Here is a 12707-nt window from a genome sequence, read left to right as displayed (position 1 = left end):
TGGACATCTCTAAGTTGGTAGTTAGAAAGCATTTAGGTGGCTCTGCAACTGGCCTTTAGTAAGTCATTCATTTTTCTGGGCTTAGTTTCTCCCCCTGTAAAATGAAAACTCCTAATGCATATTGCTCCGGCTAGCACATTCTTTCCTTTCTTTGCAGCTTGGTTATAAAAGACTTTTTCCAAGGAATCTCCCTTGATCAAGTCTGTTTAAGGTGAACCATTCCATTACTTAGATGCCTCAGCTCTTATGTGCAGAATCTATAAGAAGGTAACTTCAGTTAGGACTTTCTTACTTCTGTGTGAGTGCCAGAGTGGCTCAATTGTGTACACATTCGTTTGACTTGAGACAAACTCAAACCCGGGATTTTTATCACAATCTCCAGTCTGCATTTATTGTTCCTCAAAATTAGGATTATCAGTGAATAACAAAGTAGAAATTTAGAGATTGGAACTATAAAATTTCTGTTTGAAGATGAACTGTGGCCTTTGAGAAGATGTGGCCTCCATCTTCTGGGCCCTTCCCTCCTCACCTTTCTCCCTCTCAACTTTTTAAAGATCTGCCTTGATGACAAGAATGAGATTAGATGTGTATAACCTTGTATAGTCCCCAAATTGTCAAGGTGACACCTGTAAGATAATGTAATGGACTTTTCCTCATTTAGGTGGAAAGAGCACGGGACTAAAGAAGTTTGAGGGAAACATGACTTGAAGGGTAAGGGCTTGGTGTATTTAGAGAAGGCCTTGTCAAAATCTAGAATGAACATATTTTTGAAACATAAATATAGTCAACCCTTAGGCAAAATCATACTTGCTCTTAACTGAAGGGATGATATTCTATAGTCCAAAATCCTAAGCACTGTAGTCTTGGGGGTAATATGCCAGTTTACTGAGAAGAAAAATCTTAGCGTGACACTCCATGGAAAATTCTTTTCTTCTGTTGTCTCTCTTGGCTATCTCTCTTGAAAGGCTACAGATCTGTGTCCAGTGCCTGCCTGACCACTGAGTACATGATCAGATATAGTTCTCACCATCTGGGAGCCAAACTGTCTCTGCCTGGGGGGTTGTGAGTCTTGCACAAAGGGCTGACAGTTGCTGGGATCACCTGCCATGTTGGAGCAAACTGCTATTATGATTCCCACTTAAGCAGTAGTTACACTCTATCACGACTGGAATGGAGAGACGGGTACTTGGAAGCATTGATTCAAGCATCAAATCAGTCACTCTTCACTCTTAATATATTGAGCCTTCTCTTTGTGATGATCTGCTAAGTGATGATTGTGGAGATTTCCAAATTTACTGGCTCCTTTAATCATCACCTTTGATTTACTGGTATAATTATTTGTCGTTATGATGGGGGCACCTAGCTGGAGCAAGGTGCTTTGAGCTTAGAAATGTTGGGTTTTGCCGTGAACTCTTCAGTCAGTACTGCCACCCCAGTTTCAGTTTCATCCTGTCAGTCCTCAGCCAGAATACCTTCAGCAAAATGCCTAATGTGAGAGCCGTGCTTAGTTCTTTCAGAGTGTTTGCAATTTGGGCTAACAATTGGTAAAAACCTTTTAAAACTTTGTGTTTAATGTTATTATCTTTAGAAAATGGTTTATTAATTTTGTGATGACTTTCCATCTGGCAAGCAAAGACGGAGTGAATCCAGTCAATACCCAGGAGTGAGGCTGTAGCAAACCCTCTAGGTTCTGACGCCCTATTCTGTCAACTGTATTAGTTTCCTGTGGCTGCTAGAACAAGTTAGCATAAATGCGGTGGCTTAAAACAACAGAAGTCTGAAATCAAGGGACTGATTGGGCCACCATCCCTGTGGAGGCTCCAGGGGAGAATCCGCTCTTTGCTTCTTCCGGCTTCTGTTGACTGTCGGCATTGCTTGACTTATGGCTGTGTCACTCCAGTCTTTGCCTCTGTGGTCATATTGTCACTTCCTTTTCTGTCTCTTTTAAATCCCCCCCCCCAGCTTTTCTCTTAGAAGGACACTTCTCATTGGATTTAGAACATATCTGGATAATCCGGGATGATCTCCTCATCTCAAGATCCTTAACCTAATTAAATCTGCAAAGACCTTTTTTGAAATAAGGTAACATCCACAGGTTCCAGGGATTAGGATGTAGAAATACTTTTTTGAGGTGCCACCATTTAACTTACTACTCCAGTGGAAAGGAGATACACGAGCCATACAAAATGGATGGGAAGCAAATAATACAATATCCCTGTCTTGGCCCTGGTCCATACCTGGACTAGGTATGGACTTACTTTTGATGGGCTCAATTTGGGTACTGTGGAGAGAAGTTTTTGAGTGATTCTAGGTAACTGAGAATTAACTGAATGTACAGAAAATGTGACTTTGTGTGCATGTGGGCATTCATTCTTTGACTCAACAAGTATTTATTCAGGGCCTACTTTGTGCCAGGCGCCATTCTAGATATTTGGGATACACCAGTGAGCAAATAGACAAAGATCCCTGCCCTTTTATTTTCTGGCTTTGCAGACAATGACCTGTGTAGTTCATATAGGCAGTTAAGGGGGTTGGTATTTGGCTGATAAATATTTGTGTGACATAAATTATGCTCTTTGCTGTTATTTCTAAGCATTTTAGGGTTTCCAACATAAAGTAAAGCCTGAATTATATAAATTTGGTGAGGATAAAGGAAAACATCATGGAAGGTATGGAATAGGGACATATTACAAGCACCATCATCTCCCAGCACCTTTTGTCAGCATGACCTGTTGAAATCAAGGCAAACGTGGGCTGAAAAATCCAAGCATGTTTTGCAAAAAACCCAGCTTGTAGTGTGTCAAGCACCTGGATCTGGGTTTTGTGCGGAAGAGTGTTCTGGGGCCCAGGCAGGTAGTATTAGCCATACCCTGAGGCACCACACAAGGTCAGCCCTGAGAGCCAGCACTCGGTGGCGGTGACAGTTGCAGGCTATTTTGGGAACCGAGGAGGCTTTGTTTTGTAAGGCTTCTCTGCGCTCCCAGATTTAACTCTGGCACTTTTCCCTTTGACACAGAGAGAACAATATCAGGTACAGTAAAGAGACCACAGTGCTCTTTCCCCATTTTATTGGTAAAGTCAAATATTTCCCCCCAGAGATAGCTCGTCATTGCCAGGGAAATGTGACAGCTGACTTTAGGGAGCTTTAACTTACCACCTGGCAATTTTTCTAAGTAGTTCTTTCAGACTGATGATTTAATCATATCTCCTTTTCTTAACGAGTTTAGAACAAGTTGTTACGTTATTAATATTCTGTGTGTCCTCAGGAATGCAAAATAGGAGGAAACAGACTTCAGCCACAGCAAAAGGAATTTGGGTTAAATGTAAAGAAAAATTCCTCCAATTGTTGTCATGGGTAACGCCAGAAACTTGTTTAGCCTCCTTTCTTAGTCAAGAAAAGGAAAGTGCAGGTTAGAAGGTTCAGTGCCGCTTTGTGTGGAGGTCTGGTGTTGGGATCCATGGTCCTGGACAGGTTTATAGATGGGCGAATCTGCTCGTCTGTGATGCTTCAGTCCTGAATGAGTCAGCAGCACAGCTGCAGATGGAGTGGGCAGAAGGGCATCTAAATTTAGTCGTTATTCACTTGAGAAGGTTTGCAGGCACCATGCGTCTCTCCTCCATGTCTTTAGTCATATTCCATCTTCTGGAGGACACTCCAGGGTATTTCACAAGAGTGAGTGTCACACAACTCTCTGTTGATTGGTTTCCTCTACAAGGACGATTTATTCTCTTCCACCTTAGCCATTGTACGTCCTACTTTATTCACATAGCTCTTGAATTTAGGGACTCTGAACGTTAGAGAATCTTCTGAAGTCAGACTTAAACACAAGCTCTAAAATCTTGCTGGTTCAGACATTTTAACCAAACTGCCTTCCTTTCATAAAATACTACAGGTGGGGGAAAGCCGTGATGGGTTAGAAGTAATTACAATTTGTGTTTTTTCCTGGGGAAATTGCTGTTTGTTTACAATTTGTTTTAAAACAACAGCTAAGTCAGGCACTATTCTGAGGATTTACCTCCTTTAATGTTCATAAAACCCTATGAGGTAGGTGATATTCCCATGCACTAGATGAGTACGCTGAGATTTTGATTAGATACCTCCCCCAAGATTACGCACATTGGCAGAGCTGGTATGCAAACCCATCTGCCTGACTCCAAAGCCAATGCTTTTAACAATATACTTATCCATCAGTTTGTGGAGAACATGGGGAATGATTTAGGCAGTTGGCCTACTTTATTTTCTCTTTGGAGATTAATGATCTCCCAAATTACATTGCAGATTAGACCACCTTTTATTGTCGGTTTCTCAAATATGTGCATAATGTTGTTCCCATAAAAATACCGTAGTAAGGACTTAAGATTTGTAGATAATAATATCACAAAATTAAAGAAGAAAGCTGAAAGAGTGATGGAGTAAAGGAGATTAAGAAAAGGAGCCAAAACCAACCAAACCCACTGCCATTGAGTCGATTCCGACTCATAGCGACCCTATAGGACAGAGTAGAACTGCTCCATAGAGGTTTCAAGGAGCGCCTAGAGGATTCGAACTGCTGACCTTTTGGTTAGCAGCCGTAGCACTTAACCTCTACGCCACCAGGGTTTCCAAGAAAAGGAGCAGGGGTATGTAAAAGCGAAGGAAAGAGAAAAGACAAGTTTTCTCCCCTTTGATACCTGGACTAAAACAACTAGCTGGGCTTATTTTAGGCCCCCTGGAATTTGGCTGCTGCCATTTTCAAAGGGCAAAGTCTGCCTGTGGTGGTGCGGCCATTAGAGCTAAGTTTTTAGACTGTTCTTCTTTGGGAGCCAAAGAAATTTTGCAACCAAGCAAGAAGCAGTTGACCCAACTGTCCTGGCCCACACAGGTTAAGATGACACATTTGACCTTCTTGATATAGGAATTTAGTATTACATGGGCAGAGAATGTACTTACACATAACTTCCAAAACACTTTCTTCTCTTTGTGCTTAAGTACCTTTTTGGAAAGTACCCCTTCCATCTTTTCAGTTAAAAATCTCTATCAACAGTTTTTAGCAAGGTAAAGGTTACAGACTGGTGGGCATACATCATATGAGCAACTTAGTGATAAGCATAATTATGAAATATTTTACGTGGTAAAGAAGTAAAGAGCAAATGGAGAATGCTGTGGAATTTAATAAGTTTGTAGTATTCTAGAAGAAACAATTTCTGGAGCTGCTTGTTGAAAAAGAGACCATTATGAATACTGGCTATAAAAAGTCATCCGACCTCAAAGGTCAGGTTGGAGGAATATACTATATTGTATCCAGTCTGGGCTGATTTGTAGTAAGTGTGAAAAGAATATCATCACATAGTTGGGGAAAAACTAACAAAAATGATTTCCGTAAACAGAGTTACTCAGTTATCTAAATTGAACCAACCTTTTTTCTCTCACCCCCCTGCTTCTAGGCAGGACTGGTGTGAGATTTACCTCTGGAGGGAATTTCCGTAAGTTCTCTTGGTAAGACGTGTCTGCTTAAGTCCTGTAGCCACAAGGGTCCTTTGGCATTCTAATGTGAATTCTTCCCACAGTGATTTTTTGCTGCTTAAACATTTGCTCGTTATCACCGTAAAATATCCCTTGGTATGTTTAAGATTGTGGTTCTCAAACTGTTTGATTCCAGGCTTCCTTTATACTCCTAAAAAGTTATTCAGAACCCCCCAAAATTTTGTTCATATAGGTTATTATATACTACTGAGAAATTTAAAAATATATATTTATTAATTCATTTAAAATAACAGTAGCGCATTATAAAAAAAAAATTTTGTTCATATAGGTTATTATATACTACTGAGAAATTTAAAAATATATATTTATTAATTCATTTAAAATAACAGTAGCGCATTATATGTTAGTATAAATACGATATTTTAATGAAAAATAACTACACTTTCAAAAAAATAGTGAGAAGAGTGGCATTGTTTTACATTTTTACAAATCTCTTCAATGTCTGTGCTCAATCTATTGTGATTTATTGTTTTGATTAAAGTATATAGAGAAAACATGACCTCACATAGCTGGAAAAGGGAGAGTATTTTTATAGTCTTTTCAAACAGTTGTGGATACTATTCTTTGGTCCAATGCCAGAGCTCCAATAAATGGTAGTTTCTTAAAGGTTAGTTGCCATGTCAATGAACTTCTCTAACTCTGCTACATTAAAATCCATTGGTCTGTCTTGTACTTTGAATCTTTTACCCATCCGTGATTTTCTAACATCATACGTTTGGTTATTTGGAAAATATGGATTCACTGATTTATGCAGATCTTCCAAGTGTTAACACATTTCATTACACAATATCGGCAAATACAGTTTGTTAATTTTCCCACTGATCTCAACAGGAACGTATCGGGAAGTTGTCAGGCTCATGGTGGCAGATATGTTCCCCCAAAATTCTAATTTTTACTTGAATGGTTGAATTGTATCATTAACAACAACTATTTCTTTGCCATGAAAATGTCTGTCAAATACCCAAATCTGAATAGTCATAATGTGTCGGTCATTCTTTTGAGTAAAAATAATGTTCCGTGAAGAAAGCGGCTAGTTCATCTCGCAACTCAAACAGATGCACGGTAGTGCTTTTCCTAGTGAGAACTTCTGTACTTTGTTAGATGGCAGAAGTGCTCTTTTAAAAAAAGTTTTATCGTGCTTTAAGTGAAAGTTTACAAATGAAGTCGGATTCTCATACAAAAATTTATAAACACCTTACTATATACTCCTAATTGCTCTCCCTCTAATGAGACAGTATACTCCTTCCCTCTGCTCTCTCTTTTCGTGTCCATTCGGCCAGCTTCTGACCCCCTCTGCCCTCTCATCTCCCCTCCAGATAGGAGTTGCCAACAGAGTCTCATGTGTCTACTTGATCCAAGAAGCTTGTTCTCCCCCAGTATCATTTTCTATCCTACAGTCCAGTCCGATCCTGTCTGAAGAGTTGGCTTTGGGAATGATTCCTATCTTGGGCTAACAGAAGGCCTTGGGGACCATGACCTCCGGGGTCCTTCTAGTCTCAGTCAGACCATTAAGTCTGGTCTTTTTACGAGAATTTGAGGTCTGTATCCCACTGCTCTCTTGGTCCCTCAGGGGTTCTCTGTTGTGTTCCCTGTCAGGGCAATCTTCGGTTGTAGCCAGATACCATCTAGTTCTTCTGGTCTGAGGCTAATGTAGTCTCCGGTTTATGTGGCCATTTCTGCCTCCTGGGCTAGTAATTACCTTGTGTCTTTGGTGTTCTTCTTTCTCCTTTGCTCCAGGTTGGTTGAGACCAATTGATGCATTTTAGCTGGCCGCTTGCTAGTGTTTAAGATCCCAGACGCCACTCTTCAAAGTGGGAGGCAGAATGTTTTCTTAATAGATTTTATTATGCCAATTGACTTAGCTGTCCCCTGAAACCATTGTCCCCAAACCGCTGCCCCTGCTACACTGGCCTTCAAAGGCAGAGGTGCTTTTATGCGTACTTCCCATTTGTCACACAGAGTATTAAAAGACCTATATTTGAGGATTGGGATTTAATAACATTAATCAGTTTTACTGCTTCATCAAGGTCATTATTAAGTGAAACCGGCTTTTTCTTTTTCCTTTCTCTCTTCACTGCGAGTGATTGGTCGGGAAGAACAGAACCACGGCAGTACCACCTGGCGCCACTGCCTCCGCGCCTGCTCAGGCACCAGCAGATTTACCCACCGTTGCTGTTGCATCATTAGCCCTAGTGTCAACACAGTGAAAACAACAAATACTGTCTTCATAGCATTATGAAAATCATTTTGACCTGGAAAATTAATCCTTTCTCAGCTAAAGTTTTGACTTTTTTAAAAATGAGAGATATTAAAAGATAATTTAACAAATAAAGGAGTCTCATTTGTTTCTATGTCTTAATTATCCTAACCACAGTGAAAATATCTGAGCCTAGATATGATTACCTTTATCATTACGGCCTTTTGCCTCCTTTTTTCCTGTATATGTATTGAGACAGCCTTTTGATTTTTTGCAGATTTCATTGCTGTTTGTGACTTTTTTTTTTAGGCTTATAGTAGGTGTAAAGCCTCTATTCATACTGCTTCTCTGCTTTTCCTAATTGCTGCGATAAGGTGCACAGATAAGGATCCCTAGCCATTCATAACTACAGACATACTTTGCCATATTGTTTGAAGCCATTCAGGAAATAATGTGAAAAGACTTCTGTCTGAAATGATCACCCCACCGTTTCTCACCAAGGCAGGATTGGTTAGCCATCATAGAGTCTGAAAGTCCCACTGAGAAAATTGCATTTGATCCTTTGTGACTATTTTCTTTTAAAATTCACAAACAAGTCAGTAGTTTCTGAACATGCTGTCCTTTCTATGATATAGTGCTAAAACAGCGTTCCCATTTATAGCACTTTTCACATTTAGTACAGTAAGACCAACTATCATTATACCTGCTTCACAGCTGATTTATTGAGGCATGGAAACATTTAGGGGCTTGCATAAAATCACAAAGTTTCTCAGCTTGTAAGAAGTAGAAATTCAATATATCATTAGAACTTCTGTATTGTCAGTGCCCAGAGCAGTGTCTGGCGTGGAGTAGCACTCAATAAATCCTTGCTGAATGAATGAATGGACTTTTCTTTTCAGGCCTGTATTGATGAAAATTTGGACATGGTGAAGTTTCTGGTGGAGAATAGAGCCAATGTAAACCAGCAGGACAACGAGGGCTGGACCCCCCTTCACGCGGCAGCTTCCTGTGGCTATCTCAACATAGCAGAGTGAGTCTCTGGGTCGGGATTATCTGTATGAATAACCTTCATGTCTTTTCTGCTCTTAAGAATTGGAATTGCATAAATAGTTATTATCTCCCGTTATTGCAAATTACAAAATTAGGAAGTTGAACTATTTTTATTTAAGGAATAGTTGATACTGTGTTTTACATACGGGCCAAATCCACAGTTTTGTGGTTTCTTACTTTTTTCCACTATTTCATATTTGCTGGCACATGCAGATGTGTCTTCTGTCCTTTGCACTGTCTTGGTTCACTTTTTGAGCAACTGTAGCTAGGAACATGTGTGGATAGGACTGGAGAGTTTTTCTTTATAAACCTCTTTTATTGTTTAAAAACAATCAGTACTTAGTACAAATGAAGAAGAGAATGCCTGCCATACTGATCACCGAACTCATTTAGTTAATTGCAAAAGAAGGAGTGTAAGCAAATGGAACAAAGAAAAGGTGGGACTGACATGTGTTCTCCACATTAATCACATGGATATGTGTAATGAGGCACAAGTAGCTCTTAACCTCCATGACAGCTAGTTGCCCCTGCCTTAGGCAGAAGAATCCTGACCACGTAGTACCTGAACTATGAGAGACACTAAATAAAAGTCTGTTGATTGAAGAAATGATCAGGAAGTCTATTTTTAAATAGGAGAGGGACATCGGCAGTTGAAAACATCTTTAAAACGAGGCAATTGAGTGTATTCCAGATGAGGGTAAATTTAGTTTGATAAGGTAAATTCCCTAAGTAAAATCATGATATTCCACAGCCCTTTGAAAATCAGATTGCTTCTTTTAAGGTCCTTTTCGATAATAAGAGAACTCCGTTACATTGCTCTTCTTCAGCAAACAGCCGGGAGAATTATGTTGGCAGCTCTGAAGAGGTCTGGGAATGACTCCTCAAGGGATCTGATTTGCCCAGATTTCCTAGGGGAGAGCCTGTGTCCAGCGTTTGCTGTTGAGCCAGGGATGGTTAGCGGGAGAAACAAAGGGAGAGGCAGAGGCAGAGAAACGTTAGGCAGCAGCACTGGTGTTTGACTGGGCTGCTTGTTCTAAAAAGTGAACGGCTGGATGGGCCCCAAAGCCAACAGAAACCAACAATGCAGTTTTTTTCACTCTTGGTTCCTCACTCTGCTCTGATTTAGTAAGAGTCAGTCACTTCTTCATCTCCCAGGCTGCCCTCTTTTCTTTTCAGAGTCTCATAGGAAAAGTTCTGATCCTCAGCCTTACCCATCACTGCCAACTTCTGATGCCTAAGTGTTAACATAGCTTCCTCTTAGATTTCAATTTTTACTGAAAAAATTTATCTAAGAAACATTTATAGAACGTATTAGCCCCTCTTTGCTGACATTTGATTGTTTGTTCAGGTGGCATATTTGTGATTTTTGAGCTACTGGATCTCATTACATTCAAGGACTTTTTTTTCCACTGGGAGGTAACAAGCAGAGCTCATGCTTAGAATTAGGATCACTTGTGTTGGCATTATCCACGGAGTTCCTTTTTTCTCTCCCTTTGTGAAGCTGAGTACAGAGAATGATTGTAAACGCTCAGTGGCTTCTTTGATTCTTCTTTATGGATGAACACACAGTTCCTTTGGAAATGAGTTCAGAACTTATGTCTGGGTTCTCTAGAGAAGCAAAACCAGTAAAGCATATAAGTATATATATAGAGAGAATTATATCAAGGAAATGGCTCGCCTGGTTGTAGAGACTGGAACATCCCAAGTCTGGGTCAGAATAGAGGCTTCTCCTGATTCACATAGCTACAGGGGCTGGCGAACCCAAGATCTGCAGGTCAGAGAGCAGGGCTCTTGCTCACAAACTGCGAAGATCAACAAGTCCCAAGATCCGCAGGCAAGATGGCAGATAAGCTGCTAGCTCAAGTCCCAAGAACCAAAGGTCTGATGAACAGGAGCCAGCTGTAGGATCCAGAATGAGCAAAAGCCCATGAGCCTTGCCAAAACGTGCACTCATATTTGATGCAGGCCACAGGCTCAAGTAAACTCCCTTTCAACTGATTGACTACTCATAGCAGATCCTATCATGGAAGTGATCACATTATATCAAATCTCATCATGGATGTGATCACAATATCTTATGACTGCCAACCATTGAGAATCATGGCCCAGCCAAGTTGACACACGACCTTAACCACAACTTTCCAGTCTTTTGCCCAAGTAAGTATTACCTTGAGTGAGAGATACTACTTCTGCTTATAAATTATGACTAACTGGACGTGTGTAAGTCTGACCAAACCTCTTGGTGTTGAGTTGATTCCAACTCATAGTGAACCAATAGGACAGAGTAGAACTTCCCCATAGGGTTTCCAAGGAACAGGTGATGGGTTTGAACTGCCAAACTTTTGGTTAGCAGCTGTAGCTCTTAACCACTGCATCACCAGGGCTTCTGACCAGGGGAGATATAATATAGACCAGAATCCTTTACAGGGGTGGGATGGTGGTAGGAATGACCTTCTTTATTTTTCATTATGCCTGTCATTATTAGATAGGTTTTTACTTTACTGTCATTATTTATCTGCAGTATCTAAGATTACTTTTTATACAATGGAAAAAAACCCCATTGTGTATATTATTCATTTATATAGGATTCCCCTAGGGCCAACAAACAACAGTTTAGGTAGCATCAGCTCCTGGTTATCTTGTCATTTTCTTCTTTTATCTTAAAGATCTCAAACTTTGCACTTTTATTTCCAGAATCATTAGGAACTCTAACTTCTAACCAAAAAAAAAAAAAAAAAAAAAACCAGACCCCTTGCCATCGAGTCCAACTCATAGTGACCCTATAAGGTAGAGTAGAACTGCCCCACAGAGTTTCCAAAGAAAGCTGCTGACCATTTGGTGAGCAGCCGTAGCACTTAACTGCTATGCCACCAGGGTTTCCCTAAGTTCTAAGGGAGTGGAAATGAATAAAAGGCAAACTGACCTTCCAGGAAGAATCCGAGTGCATTTGATTTCACGTTCCATGGTGACCTTTTTTGTCTCATATTTGAACTCAGTTTAGTAATATATTAAAAAAGAGGGATTCAGAACATTTCTTCCTCATTTTATTTTGAGTTGAAGCTCAATGTTAGCTAGGTGGATGTTTTACATTTTTATTACCGGTAAGTATTTCATTTAGAAGCAGCAGATTGACTCAAGGGTATAGCATTTAGTCTGGTTCTGTAGTTTATTGGGATGCCAATTTATTCTGAGTACTTGAATACATTTCATTTTCTTTCTTCCTCCTGTAGTATAGTACCAAAAAGACCTTATTATCAGTGATGAGTTAGGGAAGATAGGAAGGCTTTATATCTAAGGGGCATATTTATTGAGCTAATGAGTGTTTCTGAACCTCTGAGCAACTATAAGGATTCTCAGAGGTAGACATACATCATAGGCTGACGTTTATTCTTATTTGGGTAAAAGTATAAAACTAAAGGAGTTTTTCCTTAAAATGGTTTAGGAAGGTAGTCTTACTTAACAATGATTTTTCTGATTCTTGGAGAGCCAGATTACTTTCTAGAGATGAAAGTCTAAAAACATGTTGGAAAAGGGAAAAGCTGGGGCCTGTATAACCAAGTGACGTTGCACTTGATGCAGTAAGGGACAGAGTAGATGTCAGAGCAGAGTGGTTATTGTTGTTGTTAGGTGCCATCAAGTTGGTTCCAACTCATAGCAACCTCATGTACAACAGAACAAAACACTAGCAGGTCCTACGCCATCCTCGCAGTCGTTATTATGCTTGAGCCATTGTTACAGCCACTGTGTCAGTCCATCTTCTTGAGGGTCTTCCTCTTTTTTGCTGATCCTCTACTCTACCAACCATAATGTCCTCCAGGGACTGGTTCCTCCTAATAACATGTTCAAAGTATACGAGATGAAATCTAGCCATCCTCACTTCCAAGGAGCACTCTGGCTATACTTCCTAGACAGACTTGGTTGTTCTTCTGGCAGTCC

The 12707-nt window shown here is 40.2% G+C and overlaps 1 protein-coding gene across 14 annotated transcripts in view; it reads left to right on the top strand.

Annotated features, from left to right (window-relative positions):
* PPP1R12B (protein phosphatase 1 regulatory subunit 12B) overlaps nucleotides 1-12707 on the top strand; it is a 268308-nt gene that overhangs the window by 71372 nt on the left and 184229 nt on the right. For all 14 annotated transcript variants that reach the window (XR_010318760.1, XR_010318761.1, XM_003410228.4 and 11 more), the window contains exon 2: nucleotides 8621-8751. Coding sequence is in view for 12 of the 14 variants with exons in the window: in XM_003410228.4 (XP_003410276.2) it covers nucleotides 8621-8751 (131 nt within the window). In the remaining 2 variants the exon portion in view is untranslated. The remainder of the gene's footprint in view (nucleotides 1-8620; nucleotides 8752-12707) is intronic.

This window comes from Loxodonta africana, chromosome 20 (assembly GCF_030014295.1).
Source record: "Loxodonta africana isolate mLoxAfr1 chromosome 20, mLoxAfr1.hap2, whole genome shotgun sequence".
NCBI classification, from domain to species: Eukaryota; Metazoa; Chordata; class Mammalia; order Proboscidea; family Elephantidae; genus Loxodonta; species Loxodonta africana.
This window is presented reverse-complemented; position numbering and strand designations above follow the sequence as displayed.